This window comes from Prionailurus bengalensis, chromosome A1 (assembly GCF_016509475.1).
Source record: "Prionailurus bengalensis isolate Pbe53 chromosome A1, Fcat_Pben_1.1_paternal_pri, whole genome shotgun sequence".
In the NCBI taxonomy this organism is placed as follows: Eukaryota; Metazoa; Chordata; class Mammalia; order Carnivora; family Felidae; genus Prionailurus; species Prionailurus bengalensis.
In genome coordinates, this window is record NC_057343.1 from 27,681,425 (window position 1) to 27,707,236 (window position 25,812).

Here is a 25,812-nt window from a genome sequence, read left to right on the forward strand (position 1 = left end):
AACATAGATGCAAAAGTCCTCAACAAAATATTAGTAAAAGGATCATACATCATGAACAAGTAGGATTATTCCAGGGACGAAAGGATGGTTCAACATCCACCTATCGATGTGAAACACCATAAATGTGAAACGAAATACAGGATAAAAATCATATGATCTCCCCAAAGACACAGAAAAACCATTTGACAAAATTCAACACCCACTCATGATAAAAACTCTCAACAAAATGGGTATAGAGGGAACATATTTCAACATGATAAAGGCCATATGACAAATGCATAGCAAATATCACACTCAATGGTGAAAAGCTCAAAGTTTTTCCCCTAAGATCAGATACAACACAAGGTTGCCTGCTCTCACCACTTTTATCCAACATAGTACTAGAAGTCATAGAGCAATTAGGCAAGATAAAGAAATGAAAGGCATCCAAATTGGAAACCAAGAAGTAAAACTGCAGATTACATGATATTATATAAAGAAAACCCTGAAACTTAGAAGTGATCAACAAATTCAGTAAAGTTGGAGGATATAAAATCAATATACAAAAATCTGTTACCTTTCTATATACTAATAACAAATAAGTGCCTGGATGACTCAATCAGTTAAGTATCTGACTCTTGATTTTGACTCGGGTCATGATCTCAGAGTCGTGAGATTACGCCCTGTATCATGCTCTGTGCTGGATGTGGAGCCTGCTTAAGATTCTCTCTCTCCCTCTCCCTTTGCCCCTACCCCTGCTCACATGTACACACACACACTCTCTCTCCAAAAAAAGAAAAAAAGAAAATGATCCCTTTCACAATTGCATCAAGAAGAATAAAATTCCTAGTAATAAACTTAATCAATGAAGTTAAGACCTGTACAATGAAAACTATAAAATTCTGATGAAAGAAATTGAAAACACTAATAAATAGAAAGATATTCCATGCTCATAGGTTGGAAGAAATTTGTTAAAATGCCCATACTATTCAAAGCAATCTACAGATTCAATGAAAGACCTATCAAAATTCCAAAGGCATTTTTCACAAAAATAGAACAAACAATCTTAAAATTTGTATGGAACCACAAAAGACTCCAAAAAGCCAAAGATCTTGGTAAATAACAAAGCTGGAGGCATCACACTTCCTGCATTCAAAGTATATTACAAAGCTATAAAAATCAAAACAGTATAATATTAACTTAAAAAGAAACACACAGATCAATGAAACAGTTCTGAGAGACCTCAGAAATAAACCCATGTATATATGGTCAATTAGTTTATGACAAAGGAGCCAAAAATGTAAAACAAATAAAAGATAGTCTTGCCAATATGGTGTTGGGAAATTCGGACAGCTGACATGCAAAGGAATAAAACTGGACTCTTATCTTATATCATACACAAAATCAACTCAAAACAGATTAAAGCCTTGAACTAAAGACCTGAAACCATAAAACTCCTAGAATAAAACACAGGGGGTAAACTCTTTGACATCGTTGTTGGCAGTAATTTTTAAAATCTGAAATCAAAAGCTAGGCAACAAAATTAAAACAATGGGACTCCATCAAAGTTTAAGAAGTTTCTACACAGAAAGGAAAACCATCAACAAAGTGAAAAAAACAACCTATGGAATAAGACAAAATATTTGCAAATCATATATCTGATAAGAGGTTATATCCAAAATATATAAAGAACTCATACAATTCAATAGCAAAGATAGATAGACGGACAGACAGATGATAGATAGATCTCATTTTAAAATGAGTGGAGGATCTCCCTAGACATTTTTCCAAAAACATAAAATGGCAAACAGGTACACGCGAAGGTGATCAGCATCACTGGTCATCAGGGAAAATGCAAATCAAAACAACAATGAAATTTCACATCACACCTTCTAGAATGACTACCATCAAAAAGACAAGAGACAAACAAGTGTTAGAAAGATGTGAAGGGAACCCCTGTGCACTGTTGGTGGAAATGTAGACTGGTACAGCTACTATGGAACAGTATGGAGGTTCTGAAAAAATTAAAAATAAAACTACCATATGATCCAGCAATTCTACTTCTAGGTATATATCTGAAGGAAATAAAATCACTCTCAGGACACCTGGGTGGTTCAGTCGGTTCACTGTCCAACTCTTGGTTTCGGCTCGGGTCACAATGTCTTGGTTTTGTGAGTTTGAGGCCCTCATTGGGCTCTGTGCTGACAGTGTGGAGCCTGCTCGGGATTCTCTCTCTCCCTCTCTCTGCCCCTCCTCCACTCATGCTGTCTCTGTCTCTCTCAAAAATAAATGAATAAACTTAAAAAAAAGTATCAGTCTCTCAAAGAGATATCAGCACCCCCATGTTCACTGTAGCAAGACATGGAAACAACCTGTGTCCATGGGCAGATGAATGAATGAAAAATGTCACACACACACACACACACACACACACACACACACACACCAGAATATTTTTCAGTCATTAAAAAGAAGAAAATCTTGCTACTTGGTGACAACATGAATTGACCCTGACAGCATTATGCTAAGTAAAAAATCAGTCAAAGACAGAAAGACAAATACTGTATGATCTCATTTATATGTGGGATCTAAAAAAGCCAAACTCCCAAAAACAGAACAGACTGGTGGCTGCCAGAGGCAAGAGGAGAAGGGTGGGGGAAATGAGTGAAGGTAGTCAAAAGGTACAACTTACAGTTATAAGATAAGTGAGTCCTGGGGATGGAATATACAGCATGGTGACTACAGTCAACAATGCTGTAGTTTATATTTGAAAGGTGCTAGAACAGTAGATCTTAAAAGTTCTCATCACAAGAAAAAATACATCTGTAACTATGTGAGGTGAAGGATGTTAACTAAAGTTGTTATGGTAACCATTTTGCAATCTGTACATATTATACATGTCAAATCATTATGTTATACATCTTAAACTAATATACAATGTTATACGTCAATTATATCTCAATGAAACAAGAGGGAAACTTTTTAAATTAAAAAAACCTTTTTAATAATAAAAAAGTCTTTTAGTATAAGGACTTTAGGGTATTCCTTTTGGCTTATGAAAGTCCTTTGGGGGACCATTTCAAACTTACTTTTTGGTTTGTAGATACTTCCCGGATAATCAAGACAGTGTCTGATTCTAAAGACTACTAAGTTTTGAAAAATAAGTCATTAAAATTACATCATGGCTGTGAATACTTTATTAATTGCCTATTAAGAAATGGAACACACATTATTTTTTTAATTCCAGTATGGTTAGTTTCCTGCCGCAAACTTACGTTTCTCATTCTCTTGTGTGGTGCTCTACAGCCCTTCTTTCCTTTATTAGTTATACTTTCTAGTTGTTCTGCATGTATTTAACATGTCTTCTTAAGGTAGATACTAAAGAGCAGAAGCTATGATTTGTATCTTAAAATAGCATCCAGTATTGAATATGCAATATGTGCTTAATGCATTTTATATAGTCCTCCAAAACAAAATGGCTCTAAAAGGTAAACTCCTTCAAATAATGGCTCTATATTAGTAAACACTGACACTATAAAGGATTACTGTATTGCAGAAAATCTTAAAATGGAAAAAGAGGTGCTTTAAAAAACATTTCATAAAACATCAAATGTGAACCACTAGATAATGAAGATGTAAGTTGGGTAAAATCCAAATGTACATTCTATGTTCTTTGGGGGGAGTATAAATGGTAAGTTGCATCTTACCCTGGATATTAAACTTTAATTTAGCATGTAGGACAAAATCTGAAAATTATCCTTGATAATTATATCTCATAGATTATCGTTCATAATCACTTACATTGCCTTTAACACTTGGTTTTGTACATAAAAGTCCATAAAGCATTATGTACAATGTAGTCTGCCAACCACTGAAATATGCTGAAGGAAGTAAGAAATGCAAGGAAAGTTTCTATGTACAAGTATGGCCATTCAAAACATTATGCCTTTAAGATAATAATGATCAGAGTCCTAGTGGTGAGCTCTGGGGATAAGGGAAATATTCTCGTGTGCCTGCAGAATTTATTCCCTTTTCCTGACTGCTATATTAAGGCTCTAGGAATTTAATACACTTTAGTGCCTTTATTTGTTATTCTAAAGATTAAACGGGATGGGAGAATCCTAGTTCTTAAACAGTACAAAAATTAAGTAAAGCTCGGATATATATCCAGTACGGACAATTTCACCATGAAATTGAAATATAACTTTAAATATCATGTTGCCTACATCAAGGAATACAAACTGTTCCCAGGAATGCGTGTGACTGGGACTTGGGAAGTGCGGTTCATGGGACTGAGTGGTGTTCTCTAATCTCGTGGCAAATGGAGCAGTTTTGGTTTCATCACTTTTACTATTGGTCTTTTGAATAACATTTAGCTTAACATAATTCCACAGGAGTGTTCACAAAGTATGAAAATCTCAAATGTGCATCATTTCAGAAAGTAACAAGTATGAACAATAGTTTTCCTGGACCGCTTGGTAAAATATTTTAGGCTTCGAGAAATCAATAAGAATGCATAGACTCATCTAATAGCATATAGAGTATTTTTTTAATAGGTCATCAACAGTCAGCTCCACTGTGCCTTTGCCTACTTGTTACATAGTCTAAGTAGTTTAGATTCAATGATCACAGAGAAGGGAGCCACAGCAACGTATTCACATCTTGAAGAGTCTTCTCAAAAACAACACTACCTGACTGAAAGAAAAGGCTAGAGGAAAGCAAATAAGGGTTACCTTTCTGTTTAATATGTAAAGGGCAAATATTTAGCTTCTGCATTTGTGATACAAACGGGAAGAAAGAGGAGCCAACATTTATTTAGCATCTGTTATTTGGTAGGCACTATTATAAAAAGGTATCGTCATATCATTTTATATTATTTCAACAAGCCTAAATATTACTAACTCCATTCAAAAATGAAGAAACTGAAGGGCAGAAAAGCTAAAAATAACTTGACTGGGATCCTATAATGCAGTGCTTCAGTGACAGAAGCAGGATAAGAATCTGTTTGGCTCAGCTGGTATTTGTTATTTGTTAATACATAAGACATTTATTTGTTATTCTAAAGATTAAACAGGATGGGAGAATCCTAGTTCTTAAACACAGTACAAAAATTAAATAAAGCTCAGATGTATCTCCAGTACAGACAATTTCACCATGAAATTGAAATATAACTTTAAATATCATGCTGCCTACATCAAGGAATACAAATGGTTCCCTGGAATGCACGTGACTGGGACTTGGGAAGCGGGGTTCATGGGACTGAGTGGCGTTCTCTAATCTTGTGGCACTAAGTGCTGTGTTTACGTGCAGAATTATCTATGTATCGGTCTTCACAACAACCCTACCAGACAGAAACTATTATTATCTCTATTTTACAAATGAGGACACTGAGGTCATGCAGCTAGTAAATGGTAAAACTGGTATTCATAGATTCACCTGTTAAGAGCATATACTTTTCAGTTTACATTGTGAGAGAGAGCACATGTGCATGCAAGTGAGCAGGGGAGGAGCAGAGAGCGAGAGGGAGGGAGAGAATCCCAAGCAGGCTCCACACTGTCAGCGCAGAGCCAGATCCGGGACTCACTCTCATAAACTGTCAGATCATGGCCTGAGCTGAAATCAGGAGTCTGACACTTAACCAAATGAGCCACCCAGACTCCCTGAGAGTATATACGCTTAACCAGCAAATCATCTTTGTGAAATTTTCTACAGTTTCTAGGTTAACAAGATAAACCTTTAAAAACAGAAATCTTAAGTCAACTCCTAATTACCTGTCGTAACAACAGGAATGCTTTGGATGATATCGACTGATATTCTCAAAAACCTTTGTGTTTGGTTTTATAGTAAGCTCCATATTCACATTTCAAGACTATGAATGGGATGCTCTGGGGGCCCAATAATAGTTCCAGAAAAATAACAAGGCCATCCTGAATAATATTAAAGCAAAGAATGGTCAGAAATAGAGCCAACTTCCTATTTTGGTTCCCTCCCCTCCCTAAAACCTATTCTCAGTGAGAAACTTCATCTCTTATATTTAAATAAAGCACCAAGCTCAACCGAACCATTTCCTTTGCTCCCTAACCCTTATCTTTTCTTGCTAAGTCAAAAGAAATAACAACATGTTTTGGCCTTAAAAATGTGCAAATCTACAAGAGATCCAAAAAACTGTATCAATACAGGACTTTATGATCTATTCTGCTTAATGATGTTGATTAAATCATCAGAAGATCTGCTGCAGATGACATACTGTAACCAACCCCCACAAAAATTTGAGTGGGCTCTAAGGGAACATAAGGTAAACAAATGAATATAGCGACTAGCAACTAAATGGCAGGGGGCATATTCTTAACTTTAAGTGTTAAATGTTATCACAGAGCAATCACACAACATCATTAGCTTTCTCCTATGTGGTCCAAAGTCACACAATAGATACTAGGGTGAAACAATTATAATAAAATATGCTAGATGTCAAATTGTGAAAATAGAAAAGAACTGTGAAATAGATCCTATATTATAACAGAAAATATGATAGATAATAAATTATAAAACTGAGTTCAGAAAGAATGGGGTATCACAGTAAGGGAGATTTTGACAATTGCTTTGAAATTTTACTACTGTATTCAAACATAAGAGCTCAGAGCCCCTTGTTAAGGAATAAGGACACATCACATCTTTGTCTGATATTTTTAGGGATTTGGGCTTTTAAAATGTAAAAATTTTGTATTTTTTCCTCTGTTTCCTATTCATAATTTAAAATATAAGGAAAACTTTACTGTAACATTTTCTCCCTTTTTCAAGACAAGCTTGGCCACAGAATAAAATAAGACTTATGTAGCTCACCTACCTTATACCCAAAATAAGACTAGCTTCTCGCCTACTCATTTTCTGTTCAAATCCTCCTTTATAGTAGGATGAAAGGCTCTGTACAGGAAAGAAAGGGCATGAAATAATTAGTTGCATGTATGAGGTGGTAGGACCTCAAACCTATCATAGCTGCAATAAGAGTAATGCATTTTACTACAAGGCAACCTGAAACTGTAGGCGGGGAGGGCACTAAACAAGGATCCTTTACAAGAAACTATGACCAAGACGAACTTAAAAAACATTAACAATTTTTTCACATTCAAATACATTAATTTTTCTACACTAAGATATAACAGAATCAAAGCAATCAACAGAAGCAAAGGCTTGAACTCTTCCTGAGCTCTGCAATAATTTTCTCATTGGGTAACCTTGACAAGTCATTTAATATTGATATGACACACATCTTTTTTACCCACTGGACTGGCTGATAGAGAAGGAAGAGGAAGAGGAGGAACTGACAAAGTGGGGAGGACGTCAGAATAGCAGACAGCAAGGCCAAGAGAGAGCACAAAACTGGACTGAAAGGTCACTGAAAGGTGGCTGGAAATGCATGAGCAAGGAAGACCGTAGTATCAGAGAGGCAACTAGGGGCCAGATTGTGGGGGGCCCTGTAAGTAGCAGCAATCTTTAGGATTCTATTCTCAATGGTAGGAGAAACCAGGGCACTGGAGTCATGTCATTTGGCTTTCGTTTGAAAGGATTACTCTAAATACCATGTGAAGAATAGGAAGAAAGGTGCAGGAGGGAATCAGGAGACCAGTTAAGAGGAGATAACAATAACCTAGGCAAGAGATGATGGTGGTATGGGCCAACGTGGTAATAGAGGAGGTAGTTTGAAACTGGTCACATTCTAGATGTATTCTGAAAGGAAAACTAATAATTTGCTTGGCAGATTACATAAGGGATATGAAAAAGGGATTAAAGATGATGCAGTAAACACTGCTATACACGTGCAGCGCCCCCTCCAGACGTGAAGGACTTACTTCGTGGACGTTGGGGCTGTTGCTGGCAGACAGCACTCAACTGTCAGACTCGTTAGAGGAGTTGCCTTGGCTAAAGAAAGTCAAGCTCAGGCCCCCTTCCCAGGGCAGTTTTCTATTTAATGACTGGTTGATACGGGGGTATAAACATTGTAGTTCATTGAGTTCAGTCCTTAAACTTCCTATCTATATTCACTTATCGAGTGACATCATTCAGTCTTGTGGCTCCTTGCCCCAACCTGGGACAACCACAATGAGCTACCCGTGCTTCAGAGCTCACTATGGGGTTGGCTGAGGCCTACTGCAGCCTAAATTGTCCTTCTGTCCTTCCTTCTCTTCCCTTCTGGAGCTGTTGATCCTAAAAGCACTCCCTGATGAACTACCAGCTTGCTAATTTCTGTCTGTCTGCTTTGTCTCAGTTCCAGGGAACTTAAACTGCAAATGACTTTAAGGTTTCTGGCCTAAATTGCCAAACTGCCACTAAATGACTTAGAGAGGGAGCAGTTGTTTATTGAGGGTAATAGGTATCAGGAGACTGGTTTTGGATATATTGAGTTTGAAATGTCTGTTAAATATCCAAATGGAAAAGTCTGACCTGGAGATAACATTTAGGAGTCACGAGTATATATAGACAGTACGTAAAGCCATGAGACTGAATGAGATCACCTAAGGAGTAAGAGTAGGTAAGAAGTCCAAACAGTGAGCCCTAGAGATTGCAGGTTTTAGGGGCACACAAATGGAGAGGAATCCGTAAGCAGACTGAGTAGGACCAGCAGTAAGCCTGAAGGAAAAGCAGCCCAAAGTAAGGAAGGGAAAAAGTTTCAAACACTTCTGTAGGTCAAATCAGATGTGAGCTGAGAACTGACTGCTAGATTTATCAAAGAGGTCAAAGTCTTTGACAAGAGTCGCAGGGAGTAGGAGTGAGAGTCTGATGAGACTGGGTTTGAGAGAGAACAGGAGAGAAGGAATGGGAGACAGCTCTTTAGGAGCTCGTAACAAAGCAACAGGATGCACGAACTCAACTTTAGAAGGAAAAAAAAAGTGCATCGATGACTGTACTGTATACATGTTTCTAAAACATGAAACTCTATTTTTGTAAGGCAAGATAAATAAGTGTATGTTTACATAAAACAAACTCTGAAAGTATATATACACTAAAATGTTACTTCTAGTTGGTGACGTCATGAATAATTTTTTTTCTTCTTTATTTTTATTTCCTAAGTTTTCGACAATGAACACAGACTATTCGTATAATTTTTTTAAAAAGGAGGACTAAATAAAAGACCAAGAAAACAAACTTAAAAATGAGTCCCAGGGAGCCAGATCTGGTCATTTATATAAGCTGCTCTCTTTGAACAGCTTGATATAAATTTCCACCTGGGAATAATTCCCTGGCAATTAATTCATTTCACAAACACTTCAGCACCTATTACATGCCAGCAACATTTCAAAAGAGACAGGTCAAGTTCCATCCTTATTACATAGATGCTAATGTATCAATGCACCAGTGCCGTGAGGGATATGACGTACTATTTCAAGTTTCAAGTAATTTACAATCTAGAAAGAAAACTAAAAATACCCGTCTCTAAGTTGTAAGGGGAGCAAAAGAATCAAATTATGGAAGTACACATAGTAACCTGGACAAATTATACACACACATGCACGTGGAGATTATATAAAGAACGAGGGGACTTCACAGAGGAATAACAGCTAGTTAAGTTTTCTCTCAACAGATCAAAATTTTTACTAGATACGTACCTTACTCCCTGACATTTCTGTAAGTATTTATTTACCTTAGGGAACTCCAAAATCTCAGCATAATAAACATGATAAACTGATGTTTCATGAAGTGTCACCCCATGAGTCAGAAACTCATTAGCCCTAACAGCAGGTATTGTATCAGAGCAATTGATTTACTTTCTGGTTTGCCCAGGTAGAAAAGGAGACACAGAAAAAACTACTTAAATTTTTTTAAAATTCTTTGTAATGTTTATTTATTTTTGAGAGAAACAGAGACACAGCAGAGTGAGTCAGGGAGGAGCAGAGAGAGACAGAATTCGGACTCCACAGAATCCGAAGCAGGCTCCAGGCTCTGAGCTGTCAGCACAGAGCCTGACACAGAGCTCGAACCCACGGACCGTGAGATCAGGACCTCAGCTGATGTTGGATGCTTAACCGACTGAGCCACCCCGGTGCCCTAGAAAAAGCTACTTAAAATATAGCATCTAGATGAGACTCATACCCTAAAACACTGACCTTCTTATGAATAAGTTAATCTCTGCATATCTATAAGGAACAGTTTAACTATACAAAAACTCCATCAAATAGAGTAAATGGTTATATTTTTCTAACAGAATTTCCAAGAATAGAAACAGGATGCCACGACTTTTATGCTGCCATTTGAAATATACCCTGCACCTTACAAATTATTATTTTGTGTTATTCTATCCATAATTTATATACATAAACAACATACCTCAAAATCATTTTCGTTCTGAAATTAGCATTAAATGCCATGGTGTCACATATTATCAAAGGAGATATGAAATGAACCAAGTTCAACAAAACTTCGTTAATTGGCTCAGCCAAGAGCTTAAAATACAAAAGCCCTCCACACAACCAAAGAAGAACTATATCATTCCATAATCTTAAGAAGAAATAAATTTACCATAAACTATAATCTCCTATTATTTACAATAATCTATTTCATTTATAGAGCCACAGAGGTACGATTTTAATTTGTGTTGTTTCCATGAAATTCACTTAACCATAAAACAAAAGAAGTCCAATTTTTAAAAACTGTATTCAAATAAGGGGACATTTTCACAAATAGAAAAATAAAAGCCTCGGGGCGCCTGGGTGGCTAAGTCGGTTAGATGTCCAACTTGGGCTCAAGTCATGATCGCACAGTCCGTGAGTTCGAGCCCCGCATCAGGCTCTGTGCTGACAGCTCGGAGCCTGGAGCCTGCTTTGGATTCTGTGTCTCCCTCTCTCTCTGCCCATCCCCTGCTCATGCTCTGTCTCTGTCTCAAAAATAAATAAAAACATTTTAAAAAATTAAAAAGAAAAAGAAAAGCCTCAGAAGAAGATGAGTGACTTGGGTTTCTTCCCCAGGAAAAAAATTAGGGGTAAACACTGACTGAGTTTATAACAGATACTAACATATGAAAGGTCAAGCAAAAAAACTACTGGTTCAAAACAGAAGATTGAATAAAAAAAGGTCTTTTGCTTCCTAAAGTGCCTCTGAAATAAGGAGAGAAAACAAGAAATGAGACAAAGAGAAAACCAGAAAGCTGAAAACAGGTAAGATTACAATTAAAGACATAAAAACATCACTGCAGCTTCAAACACCAGAGGAAAGTGGAAAAGCCTTCCCAGGAAATAAAGAAAACACTAACTTTAGAGTCAACAAATATAATAATGACATCAGGATAATTAATTAAACCAGAACAGCAGAGATGACCATTTCTAACTCCATTAACACAGAGCATAAGGGGCCCACCACCTGCCATTTTTGCCCTCTGGCTAAGAAAAACAACTACTAGCCTGAGATGTATCTCATTGTGGGTGGTAGGTCCCAACAGAAGCAAAGGAGAGTACTAGCAGATCACACTATAGGACCCAGGAGGCCAGTGAGGGGGACAGTTATGCCAAGGAATGAAATATACTCAGTGCTTAATCTTTCCTCAACCTCTCTCTGGAGGTCTCAAGCCTGCCTCTGGGTTCCTTGCTTTGGAAAACATGCCTGTTGACATAAACCATCTTTGTATTCACAGCCCACTATCAACACTCTTGTTCAATTAAAGTGAATGTACAGGGGCGACCTGGGTGGCTCAGTCCATTAAAGTGTACAACTTTGGCTCAGGTCATGATCTCATGGTCTGTGAGTCCGAGCCCCACGTCAGGCTCTGTGCTGACAGCTCAGAGCCTGGAGCCTGCTTCAGATTCTATGTCTCCCTCTCTCTCTGGCCCTCCCCTGCTTGTGCTCTGTCTCTCAAAAATAAATAAACATTAAAAAAAATTTTTTTAATAAAGTGAGTTTACCAAACTGTTATACTATTATAACACTTATATTATTCAACTCAGTCCTCACAAATATACACCACTAACCAAGGATTGTCAGACATTTGAACAAATCCAATACCACGGGGGGCAATAAAACAGAAGAAAGATGAACAAGTAACAACTGGCTTTTGGAGGAAGGAGGTAAATCAGAAAGCAGAAGAGGACTTGACAATTTTCAAATTAGTATCTTATATCCATAAAAGAGTAAATTGCTATGAAAAGAGATATTAAATATTACTGAAGTAAAACATTTAGTGATGGATTAAATAACAGACTGGCCATTGCTGAAACCCAATCTGGTGATCTGGAAGACAAGCTATGGAAATACTGTGGAATGTAAAAGAAAAAGATAAGAAGATGAAAAATAAGAAAGAAACTGTTCAGTGACATAAAGGATAGACTCAGAGGTCCAATGTGTCTCTAGTAAGAGTTCCAGCAACAGAAAAGAGAGAAAATGTAAAAGAAAAAATAATTAAAGAAAAAGTATAGGAGAATCTTCTAGAATAAAAGATAGGGAGTTTTCACTTAAATTTCACTGAGAATACCTGTGAAATTTCAGAACATCAGTAATAAAGAAAAAAAAAAAAAAAAAAACTTCCAGAGTTAAAAAACAAATAAAAATTACCAAAAAACTAAAAACCTAAAACACAAACAACAAAAGAAAACCGAAACAGGCTGCTTACAAAGGAGTAAGAATAAGAACACAAGAAATTCCGGCTGAGAGTCTCAGTTACCAGAAAATGTGGCTGAGAGTATACAGGAAAGCATGTATGTGGGCACTGAGGTTCAGTCTGAGCAGAGATTTTTTTTTTAAGTAATCTACACTCAATATGGGGCTCACACTCATAAGCCTAGAGTTGCAGGCTCCACTGACTGAGCCAGCCAGGTGGCCCCTGAGCAGAAACTTCTGTTCTTCCCTCATACTGGCTCACCAGATTTCCAAGGAGCCAGCAGCTGATGACTAACAATGAGAGAAAAGAAACAAACTGTTTAGTAGAGAAGAACTTAAAACATTTACCATCCATGCATTCCATATGAAAAAATTACTCCAGGTAGTATTCAAGAAAAATGGGGGGAAAAAAAAGGTATGAAAATACAAAGATGAGATTTAAGGACAAAATGATGTTAAATAAAGTACAGAGAAAACAAACTTCAAGAAGAAATTTAAAAAGAACCCATAGAGGGGCGCCTGGGTGGCTCAGTTGGTTAAGCATCTGACTTTGGTTCAGGTGATGATCTAGCAGTTCCTGTGTTTGAGCCTCACGGGGATGGGGGGGATGGGGGGGGGCGCGGCTCTGTGCTGACAGCTCAGAGCCTGGAGCCTGCTTCAGATTCTGTCGCTCTCTCTCTCACTGCCCTTCCCCCGCTCACACTCTGTCTCAAAAATAAACATTAAGGGGCGCCTGGGTGGCGCAGTCGGTTGAGCGTCCGACTTCAGCCAGGTCACGATCTCGCGGTCTGTGAGTTCGAGCCCCGCGTCGGGCTCTGGGCTGATGGCTCAGAGCCTGGAGCCTGTTTCCGATTCTGTGTCTCCCTCTCTCTCTGCCCCTCCCCCGTTCATGCTCTGTCTCTCTCTGTCCCAAAAATAAATAAACGTTAAAAAAATAAACATTAAAAAAATTTTTTTTCATTTTTTTAAATTTACTTTTGAGACAGAGAGAGACAGAGCATGAGCAGGGGAGGGGCAAAGAGAGAGGGAGACATAGAATCCTAAGCAGGCTCCAGGTTCTGAGCTGTCAGCACAGAGCCTGAGGCAGGACTCTAACTCACGGAGTGTGAGATCATGACCTGAGCTGAAGTCAGATGCTTAACCAACTGAGCCACCCAGGCTCCCTTAAAAAAATTGTTTTTTAAAAAACATAGAAACTTGAACCTTGAATGCTTTCCAGGTTCTCTTGAGCGACAGAGATTTAGTGGCACACAGTTACAAATTCCTATTTTTTTTTTCAACGTTTTTTATTTATTTTTGGGACAGAGAGAGACAGAGCATGAACGGGGGAGGGGCAGAGAGAGAGGGAGACACAGAATCGGAAACAGGCTCCAGGCTCTGAGCCATCAGCCCAGAGCCCGACGCGGGGCGCGAGATCGTGACCTGGCTGAAGTCGGACACTTAACCGACGGCGCCACCCAGGCGCCCCACAAATTCCTATTTTTTTTAACAACCCTATTTGGTTTAATAATGAATCATATTAATAACATCAAAACATTGTAAATGCTGTGTTTTATGAAGTTTGACTTTTTGGAATCATTAGTGCCAAGAGAAAGCATGCACATATTTAATTTCTCAGTTTCCCTAGAATTATTAATATTTAAAGAATTGTTTAAAACACCCTTATCTTCACAGAGGTATAATTATGATGACAGTGATGATGATAAAGATGTTCTAAAAAATATTTTCACTGCCAACTGCAACAGTAGTATTTTGTGGGGGAAAACAGGGCCAGATTTATCAAAAACTGTTTCTTAACTCAAGCCCACAAAGGAAAAGGAAAGAGGGACACATTATTTCTCTATTTAGTATACCCATGACAATCTCTCAAATTATTCTACCTTATCCGTGAGCCTCCACAGAGCAGTGAAAATTTTCTCATTTTCTTGCTCTCTCTTCCTTTACAATGTTAAATAATGCAGTTCTACAAAACTTGGGAGTCCTTTATTTATAGCATAAATATATCTACTGAATATCACCTTAACAGAAGAGAAATAATTTCTGAAATTCTCTCCAGTCATTATTTATAAACATATGGAAAGACATAAGTAACATTGAATTAAGGAACTATGCCACTATTTTCATTCCTGTATTTCAAGCCACCATTTATCTATTACCTGAAGTATCTCAATACCCTCTTAACTGGATTGAGAGCTTTTACTCTGGCTTGTTCTTGTTGACCCTCCATGCAGCAAAGTGATCATCTAAAGTGCAAATCACGGGCACCTGGGTGGCTCAGTTGGTTAAGCGTCTGACTTCGGCTCAGGTCATGATCTCATGGTTCATGAGTTCGAGCCCCGCATCGGGCTCCTGTGCTGACAGCTCAGAGCCTGGATAGAGCCTGCTTTAGATTCTGTGTCTCCCTCTCTCTCCGCTCCTGCCCCGCTCACATTCTGTCTCTCAAAAATAAATAAACATTAAAAATAAAATAAAATGCAAATCACGTTGCCCCCATGCTCAAAACCTTCCAAAAGCTTTCCATTATACTGGAAGTAAAATTCACAGTTTTGATCATAGTCTATGGGGCCTCAAATGATCTGGTCCCTATTCTACCACTATTCCCGTTGCATATTTCACTGGGGTTATTCTTGCTGCAAAGCTCATTTCCACTTCAGGACCTCTGCAGTGTTTCAGTCCCTAGATAGCTCTTTCTTCAGAGATTCACATCTGCTCTCTCATCTTCTCAGTGAGGCCTTCCCTGACCCACCTAGTATCAATTCCTCTCTGCTGTTATTCTTTAAACTCTTAGCCTGATTCAGTTTTCTTATAAGCAGTCAACACTTCTACATAGTATATACTTTACTTATTCATTCACTTGTTAATTGTCTGTGTCCACTAAAATATACACTCCTAAGGGCAATATCTTTATATGGTCCTTGACTATACCCCACTCTCCACAGTAATGTCTGGCATGTAGAAGGTCCTTAATGAATAATTACTGAACGAATGCTAAATACCTATTAATACTGTAGCCAAATAAAATATAAATAGGAACACAGAAAAAAAACCACACATGCTCCCTCTAATCACAGACATACATTTATAGGTCTGCAAAATCACTTGCAGTTCTTTTGGACCTGAGTTTAATTATTTGTATGTCATCCTTTGAAAGTGTGGTCATTGTTCATGGCTAACTAAGCCTCGCAAGCCCATAATGCCTTTGCTAAAACAAGTCATTCATTCTCCAATTGCTGCAAGCCAAGTTGATCTATCCCATATCTGCTTCTATTTCCCAGAAGTCAACGATTATGCTGCAACACTTCAGTGAGTTTTCTTTGCATTGTGTCCAGTAGTTACAAACCAGTCTACCACGCAGTAGCTTTTAAGTACCTACTATCATTCATTCTTCACTTACATTTAGCTCAGCAGAGTAGCTACAATGCCTATAGATGAATGTATAAGCCCTATAGGATTTCAGCATTGGAATCTTATAATTTTATGTTTGAAATGATCAGGCGGTGGTACACGGGGATCAGTTTCAAATTTTATGATGAAATAAACTCTTGGGTAAGCTCCATCAGGGCAAGGAACTTGTCTGTTTTATTCATCAACTATATCCAGCTTCTACCACAAGAATTAATATAGACAATCACTAAAAGAATTAATATTAATTAAACAAGGAAGATAAATTACCTCAAAGTTGGTGTAATACTCTAAGAGAGATATAATTAGATGTCAAAAGCAGGAATAATAAGATTAGAAATAAAAATAACGTGACTAAGAGACTGAAACAAATCAAGAAATAGACAAACACCCCAAGGGTATCATGAAGAAAGTAAACTACAAATGTTGAAAAATCTAAGACATTTTCTAAATTACTATCAAATATGGCATATAAACAAAAATCAAAACAAGCCTTCTAACTAAAGCCATCTTTAACTCACAGGAGTGGAAATCTTCTTTGCCGTTTCTGTGATTACTTGTTCTAGAGGTTTCCAGATCTGAAATGCATAGCGACCTAAAAAAACAACAGGAATAAGAGCAAACATATTTTCCATAATATGGAAAGACAATACCCACAAGGTAGTAACTACAATATTTATCGATAGTTTCTTTTCTATATATTATTTCAATAACTATTTCAAAATTTACCAGAAAGTTCTATTTTTCCAAATGTCTAATTTATTGAATGGAGGAAGCATTTCATTTTAACAGAATTAAAATAGTTATTAGATTGAGGGATGTCTGGGTGGCTCAGCTGGTTCAGCATCCAACTCTTGCAGGTCAGGTCATGATCCCAGGGTCGTGGGATCGAGCTCTTGCATTGGGCTCTGTGCTGAGCATAAAACCTGCTTGGGATTCTCTCTTTCTCCCTCTGCCCCTCTCCCCGGCTCGCACATTCTGTCTCTCTCAAAAATAAAAAATAAAATAAAAATAAAAATAAAGTTATTATTTATCAAGTTCTAATTAATGATTATAAAATTAGAAAATGTCAATGTTTATGTATAATATCTTCTATTTATACGATAGGATAGGTAACCAAAAAAAAAAAAAAAAACATCCTAGTACTCTAACACAAACTATAGATAAAGTCCTTTTATGTATGTGTAGATTCACACATCTGGTTATCTGTACTGATTTTCCCAGTGATAATCACTTTGAAATACTTAAGAGAACAAATACTATTTAGGATCTGTAAAACATAGGAACAATTTTAATGGAATTATCTACAAAGTAAAAAGCAACTATGTAAGAAATATTCACCAAAGATATTTACTGCCAATTTCTCACCAAATTTAACTATTCTCCTAAAAGCATAATTTATTCTGGTGCTTTCTTTTCTTAGGTATCCTAATAATTAAAACTCCTGAGTCATCAATAGCAAAACAGGTCCCAAACTATTTTGAGGGCATAGAACAAGAATAAAATATTACCTGATTAATTTACCTTTTGTACCCTAATCAGCATTATGTACCGATCAACAGTAGTGTCTCTCTTCCCAAAAGTCTTGCTAGAAAACCCACTATGATACTCTGGATTTTATTCAATTTCCAACCATAACCTTCTTTGCAAATCAAGATTTCCACTGGGAAAGCTCAATTACATACACCTCTTAGAAATTTCCTATCTAGGGGCACCTGGGTGGCTCAGTCGGTTAGGCGTCAGACTTTGGCCCAGGTCATGATCCCGCGCTTCATGGGTTCAAGCCCCACGTCAGGCCATGTGCTGACAGCTCAGAGCGTGGAGCCGGCTTCAGATTCTGTGCCTCCCTCTCTCTCTTCCCCTCTCCTGCTTGCACTCTGTCTCCCAAAAGTAAATAAATATTAAAAAAAGAAAACATTAAAAAAAAAAAAAAAAGAAGTTACCTGTCTAAACACACTATTATTCCTGTGCAAACATGTGAAAAATAGGATGCTAGATATGGGTGATGGGAAATAGTCAATCCACATAGAAGAGAAAAAGTTCTTGACCTCAAGGAGAGCATTAAATAAAGGGAAATTAAATAAGTTAAATAAGTGACACTGAATTAAGTGAGAGCCTAACTCATCCAAACCTCTTGTCCTATAGATGTCAATTTCCATTTGATTCCACAATAGTACACAGTATAGCTTTTAAATTATCTCAAAATTTAAAATATAAAAGCACATATAATCAGGCAGTCTTGATGAAAAAAGTAGGTAAAGTCTTCAACAAGTGACATCTGAAGGTTTATGTTAACCATAAACCAGAAGACCAAGTTCCAACAAGTCTAAGTGTACTTTCTCCTAAATTCCATTATTCAGTTGCATTTGGCGCTGGAAGAGAGCTGCCTGCTATTAACATTCTAGTTAGTAATAAGAACTTGGCAAAAGTGTGGTACGTACACAATTCACACACCAATTCTTCTCATTTTAGAAAGAAAACCCTGGCAAAAGTACAGCATCTGTCTTTAATTTCAAATAAAAATCTTCCATTTGAATTTCAAAATAACTATACCAATTCTGCTAAAATAGTTGATACTAAAATTCACGTTTCATGTTTAGGGCCAAGTTTGTCAGAATTCCTTTTTGGACGATAGTCTTCTCAGAAAACCTCAGTGTAGTCATCACAATGAGACACAAGACATTGATGGCACAAAGACCAAGAGAATCTGAACCACTGATCTTGATTTTTAAGTGTTTATGCTTAAGGTGCTTTAAGAGAGTTGCGTGAAATTAAGTATCATATAAAACAAAACAACAATCTTTTATGTCCCATTTTGCAATTGGATCTTACCAACTCCATATAACCACAATGGAATGTAGCTTCACTTAAAGAGAAGATCCAACAAACAAAATCAAATCCACGAAACTTAAGATACACAAATGCTAAAACAAAAAATGTAATGAGAGATGCTCTCAGATCAACATCTGATTAGGAAATAGCTATCCAATTTACAACTGAAGAGATAACAATTTTGCTTTAAATTTTTATAACTATTCTTTGGTGATGTGAACAGTAAAAGAAATTCTCCCAGGTTTTCAGAAGAAATTACACCAATGTGTTAAAAAAAAAATGAAGTAGTTAATACATTACAGGGAATAACTATGCTCATCAAAAAAAGTGACTGCGCAGGAAATGTGACATCTTACTGCAAGAAAAAAACAAGAAGAAACAAACAAAAAAACAAGGAAGAACAGAGAAACCCCATATCGCTTACATTGCTTCATACTGAAGAATGTTTTTAAAGTACATTATAGTTCAAGCTAAAAAAAAATACTATGAAGATCAACTATTATTGGGGCTAGTTTTCCTAGCTTCTTATTGTTAATTTTCTTCACTACACAGTTATCTAGCTTTTGCTACACTGACAAATGTTCAGGGACTATAAATGGAGAAACAAATGAGAATGTATAATGTCTTAAAACCCAAACCTCAGAATACAGAGGGTATCCTCATGAATCACTATAGAAGCTATTTGGAAATATTTCTCCTGCAACATTTATTGAGAAGTATGCTTTACTTATCTTACCTGCAAAGGCAAGAGTTGCAACACCCAGTCCGACAGCTATCAAACTTCTTGCCTGCGAAGGAAAAAAATGATTATCACTTAGAGTCTTACACTGGCTTTTTTTTTTCTTCAAGTAAACCATTTAAAATAATGAGAATAATTATGTTAAATACTACATTTTACTCAAGCTCTGCTGTGAAAAAAAGAATTTTTTTTTAAATCTGCAGTGTCTATGGGATTCTACCTGCTGTGTACCATATTAGCTAATTTTCAGTAAACTTGGGGCACCTGGGTGGCTCAGTCGGTTAAGCATCCGACTTCGGCTCAGGTCATGATCTCATGGCTCGTGAGTCCAAGCCCCGCGTCAGGCTCTGTGCTGACAGCTAACAGCCTGTAGCCCACTTCAGATTCTCTGTCTCCCTCTCTGTCTGCCCCTCCCCTGCTCATGCTTTATATCTCTGTCCTTCTAAATAAATAAATGTTAAAAAAAATTAATTTTCAGTAAACTAAAATTATTCTAGATTTCACTTAATTTATGTATATATGAATTCATTCTACCCAAGAGCTTTTATGCTAAAATATTTTCTATAGGTTATTCTTAATCGTGGTTAAATATATTTATCTTCTACAAAGATAGAAGGAACATATTTCCTTTATATTTGCAATAGCATTTGCTATATTTTAAATTTTGATAAAACATTAGATCTATGTTTAGTAAAGAAGTCAAAGTGCCAAAAATTAGTAAGAATTATGAATAATTTAAAAGTGAGTTTATTTCTACCTTTACAGACCAATGTAAAGTTTTTTAAATAAGAGCCAAGAATTTAGAATCCATAAAGTTATGAGCTCATTCTGATCAAAATCTAATTTAAATTGGTTATATACTCCATATTATTCTATGCTTTTCTCCTTTACCATCTCAGAAAAATATTTAAATCAAAACAGATAAGGTTTACATAACAGAGCTCAATAGCTCCCCCACCCCAACATCCATTCCCCCTTTCTTCTCTAGGATCGGGAATTCCTATTTTTAGTCAGACATATTTCCAAGCCTCCCTTAGACTATGACTATGTTAACTAAATAGTGGCTTATAAGATATAAGCAGGGTGGTATATGCAACTTCTGAGAAGTCCTTTGGGGAATGGAAGAAATGTCCTTCTCCTTTTCTATTCCTCCTTCTTACTGGCTAGAAATGTAGATATTCTACCTAGAGCAGCCATGTTGGATAAAGGAGGAAAAACAATGAAATGAAAGGAGACTGTGCCCCAGATGATCAGGGAGACACCATAGCACCCCAGGACTGCCTCTATTTACACAAGATAAAAATAAAATTCTATCTTTGTAAGCCACTATTATTTTTAGGCGCTTGCAGCCAAATCAAATTTTGATGGATACAGAATTCAGGAGAGACACGATAGAAATGTTTTCTCTAATGGTGAGAATCTAATGATTCTCTAATAGAATCCAGGAAAGACTAAAAAACACATCTAGAAAAAAAATTTCCTCAGTAGGGAACAGAATGGATTCATTTCACACTGGTGCAGAAGTAGTAAGACAGAGGTTGAGCCTGGAGGGACGTTATGAAAGTGCTCTAACTTTAATATCCAGCATCTGTCTCTTAGAAATCTAGAGCTCTTCATAGACAAGATGAAGGAAGTTCATCTATGGTTCTCCTCCTCAGTTCTAATGCTAAGATATACTTTTTTACCAGGCAGTAACACTGGACACCCTAGTAAAGAAAGATTTTTTTCCCCCAGCAGAGGAGCTAGCTACCCAGAGAGGCAAAACAGTTTCCAAAGTTCCCTTCAGGTTGTCTAGACAGGTTGTCTGTCCTGAACAGAAGGGAGGTATAGATTTAAAGAGTACAGATTTAAAGAGGATATTCTGTTGAGGTATATGTTTACCATTTTCTAAAGTTTCCCTGAGGCTGTATGGCTTGAAATTTCCAGAGTTATCTTCCACTGGTTCACTTTAATGAACCTCAGTCCTAACAAACTACTCAACTGTTTCATGTGTGAATTTATTCCTTCCTTATAACCTTATTTAGTCTTTCATCTGTCTAGAAATATTTATCTTGGCCTACCAGATATGTCCTGTTCTTAACACTTTAGTCTAAATCTGCCACAGAATTGGAGAAGTCATTTGTAACACATAATAGACAGTGAGCATATATCCAAAGACATGTACAGAATTCCTCCATATTACTAGTAAGGGAGACAATCCAACAGAACCATGGGCAAAAGGTCAGGGACTTTATAGAAAAAAATCTAAATGGCTAATAAACATATGAAAAGGTACTCAACTAAAAGAATACCTAGGGGACGCTAACAACAAAATGCTGCAGAAATATTAATACCAGCACATAAAGACCTCTGGCCTTTGTGGAACTTCTGTCCGTTGAGCCATCTCAAGCGCGAAACAATAGTATCTATACTTCCTAGGGTTATTGTGAGGATAAAATGTAATTATGTACGTAAAGGACTTAACACAGTGGATTGGCACATAGTAAACAGTCAGTAAATGTGAACTGCTTTTAATATTATCAATAAAATAACTACTATTAATTGAATATAAGTGGTATAGCAGAAAAAAGAACAGTGTTCTGCAAACACTTAAATTTGTCTAAGGGAAGATTCATAGAAGTAATTTTTGAGGTAGGCCCTAGAAAATGAGTTGGTCTTCTCTAAATTAAATAGTCCAAATTCTCACATTTCAAAAAACCATATTTGAAAAATATAGTCTTAAAAAGTTGTGTTATTCTAATTTCACATTTTTATAGATTGATAATTGTGTCACTTTTACTATTTTAACTACTCAAAATACAAATTGTTGCTTCTACAATTCCAAAGAGATTTTCATTTGGAGGTATTTATATCAGAAACATTAAACCATTAGGCATCTGGTCATTTTTCCCTTTAATATGTAAATCTAAAATGTTTAACAATATTCAATTGAATTCAACAAGTAAGTATTAAGCACTCTGCTGTCATTCTCCATTTGTCCTTCTAGATTCATTCTCCACCCTTCTCTGACTTGCTCTGTACTTCTGCATCCCCTTATCCACATTATCCAAGTCCTCACTTGCCCACTAGTTTCTGTCTGGGTTTTACCAAAGAGAGGAAGTTTCAAAAAGAACACCAGGCACAGGTGACGAATCCCAGGAGAGGACTCCAAACACTTCTGCCTGTTGCATCTTGGTATCAAAGTTGCCAAGGAAAACATTACACAGTCAAGCACTGAAAAATGCTTTACTTACGCGAAAGAAGACAAAGTTCAGCTCCAGCTGTATGCATCAGTCCGTTATGGCTAATGGGTTCCCCCTCCCCCACCCCCAGTGCTAGCTAACTAAGGGAAATGGGCCTACAAACACGCACCCCTCTGGTGGCACAACAGAAGAACTCACCCCTCTCCACCCCACACCATCCCTGGAGTCTGAAATACTGAAAGCTGAGAGCATATGTGAGAGCCATTGACTATGCTTCAGCAGAACAAATCCCACAAAGGTGGTAATCCCAGCACAGGGTATGTGAACTCCTCATCTCTTGGTAGGGAAGTATTCAGAGCCCAGCACCCACTTTTATGTGGCCAAGTGGGATTGATAACTGTGCACAAAAGACCGTCTTCTTAAACAGGAAGCATCAGCAGAAAAGCAAAAGGTGGAAAAAGATAGAAGTAATGGTACAATTTACTTCCTGTTATGTTTCCTTTTCAGCCACAGCTCCTGTTAAAGAGCTCCTCTTCCATGCCCACGACTCTCATTGGGTTCTGGAACATACATAATTCCCATTCTCTTGCCCCTTTCTCTGGGTGGATAACAGTCTCCAACCATTGCTAGCCCCTGGATGATTCATCACCCATTTCTGGTTACCTTAAACCATGTCTACCTCTGCAAATAATCTCTTCATTAAACTATCTTCAAAAAAAAACCCATCCATTACTGCCAGGACCCTCACTGACACAAAAATTACTATACATCAGTCACTATATTATGCACAACAGACATAGCATGTAGCAAGGCAAAGGTCCATTATCAAATGAGTCCTATGTAGGACCTGAAACGTGATGGGCCTCCAACGTTTAATCTCCCAAAGACCTTTATTTTTACCCTATTACAACATTTACTACACTAGTTTATAGTTAGATGTGCTCTGTCTCCTTTAGCTTTTCTACGTATAAAGAACCTTTTAAAAATCTGGTGAAATCTATGGGTCACCCCAGAAAACCACACATATGTACACACAGCAAATTTTTTATACATAATTTGAAGGGATCCAAAGGTTTCTCTGAAGCCCTTTAGTTCACAAGCCCAACATGAGAACCTCCATAAAAAATATATAAATAAATAAGCTCGCTAAGGTCAAAAAGGGTATATCATTTACCTTCATGGTCCTAGAGCACATGAGAAGACCTGCCACATATACTTCACTTTACATTCATTCAACAATACAAGAAAAGTATTAATAATACAATAATATATCAAAATAATACCAGAAAAATAACACTGACGACAGAGTTAACCTGTTTCTCAAGACTAACTTTATAGAAAGATAAACATGAAAAGGCCTACAACCTTTAAAATCAAAAAGAAACCAAACCCAAATTAGGTAGATCACTGGCTCAAATAAGAATGTTCAATATATGACCAAAAACTGCAGTCAAATCTTATTTACCCACAGTGAATGGACAAAGCTGTGCACAGCTTTCATCAAAAACTCATCTTTCGGGGGCACCTAGGTGGCTCAGTCGGTTGAGCATCCGGCTTCGGCTCAGGTCATGATCTCATGGTTTATGAGTTTGAGCACAGCGTCAGGCTCTGTGCTGACAGCTCAGAACCTGGAACCTGCTTTGGATTCTCCCTCTTTCTTTGCCCATCCTCTACTCACACTTGGTCTCTCTCTCTCTCTCAAAAATAAATAAATATTAAAAAAAAAAACCAACAACCTCATTTTCCTTATTGGAAGAGAACTATAACTGATTTACCTCCTTAATTATATTTTAATTAATTGATATTAAAATAGTTTACACTTTTTAAGCATAAACCATTTACAACAAATAAAAATATATTATTTGGAAATTGAACTCCACTTGAGATTTTCAAAAAATACCATGTATCATACACAATCAGATCTTAGACTCTGAAATAAGAACATAGGTCTTTCTCATAAAGTTTTCTATGGAAATACTAAAACTGTTAGATATAAAGCAATTAAGTTAAAACTTTAACATTAACTGGTCCAAAATAAGAATATGATCAATTTCCTAGAAAAACACATTTATCTGCTATGTAACAGTTTTTCATGCACTAAAACATCATTGGTATTTTTTTTTCAGACACAAATTGAGAGAGCTCTAAGGCAACAATAAATTCCCCCAGCCCTCCACATATCTGAATGACCCCAAAGGGGAAAAGAAACTATCTAATTGCAAATGTAGAAAACAGGAAGTACAGGAGATTGAATCTGAAATCTCAGCAAGTAGTTCACACAGAATTCTTGACAATACCTTTATTCGACTTTAATTTTTAAAAGTAAAATAACATCTAAAACATACTGGGGCGTTTAAATAGCCCATGGTTCATTTGGCCTAACTCTGTAAATATCAGAGAATTCCATCAACATCTCTAATTTACCACTATTCAAAAAAAATTTCACATATGCTCTATCACTATGCTATTTCACATTTACTTAAATTTCAGTATTATATCCTCAGGCTAACAGGATCTAATTTCTTTCTTTTATATAAGCAACATCATATCTGATCCAGTGTCAAGCACACGATATACTTCAATTTTTATTTTGAATGTGTTTTAAATAATGATTCTTTAAAACTAAATTGCCAGTAACAGAACAACAAAAACGACACTGAAAAGACAATTTAAAAGCAAAATGGTGAATGAGGCACAGCATTACTACCACAAAGACAGTCATTTTCTAACAACTAGGCAATAACCAGGTTAAATGTCTAAAATTGCTCATGCGACTAGACATGGTACATCTGTGATTTCACAGAAAACTAGAGAAATGTTATTTCTTTGACTTAGGAAAATTACAATAGGTGCTGAAAATAGAAGAAATCAGGCAGTGTTCTTTAAAAAGAAAGATGTGTGGGGCGCCTGGGTGGCGCAGTCGGTTAAGCGTCCGACTTCAGCCAGGTCACGATCTCGCGGTCCGTGAGTTCAAGCCCCGCGTCAGGCTCTGAGCCTGAGTCAGGCAAGAGCCATCAGCTCAGAGCCTGGAGCCTGTTTCTGATTCTGTGTCTCCCTCTCTCCCCCACCCCCGTTCATGCTCTGTCTCTCTCTGTCCCA

General features: G+C 37.0%; 1 protein-coding gene across 1 annotated transcript in view; it reads right to left on the reverse strand.

The window, feature by feature from the left end:
* Positions 1-25,812, reverse strand: part of DNAJC15 (DnaJ heat shock protein family (Hsp40) member C15) — a 70,602-nt gene that overhangs the window by 20,419 nt on the left and 24,371 nt on the right. Inside the window, exons 2-4 of the mRNA XM_043579446.1 lie at positions 19,529-19,580; positions 16,482-16,555; positions 6,824-6,900 (exon numbers count right to left, since the gene is read on the reverse strand). Coding sequence (XP_043435381.1) covers positions 6,824-6,900; positions 16,482-16,555; positions 19,529-19,580 — 203 coding nt within the window. The remainder of the gene's footprint in view (positions 1-6,823; positions 6,901-16,481; positions 16,556-19,528; positions 19,581-25,812) is intronic.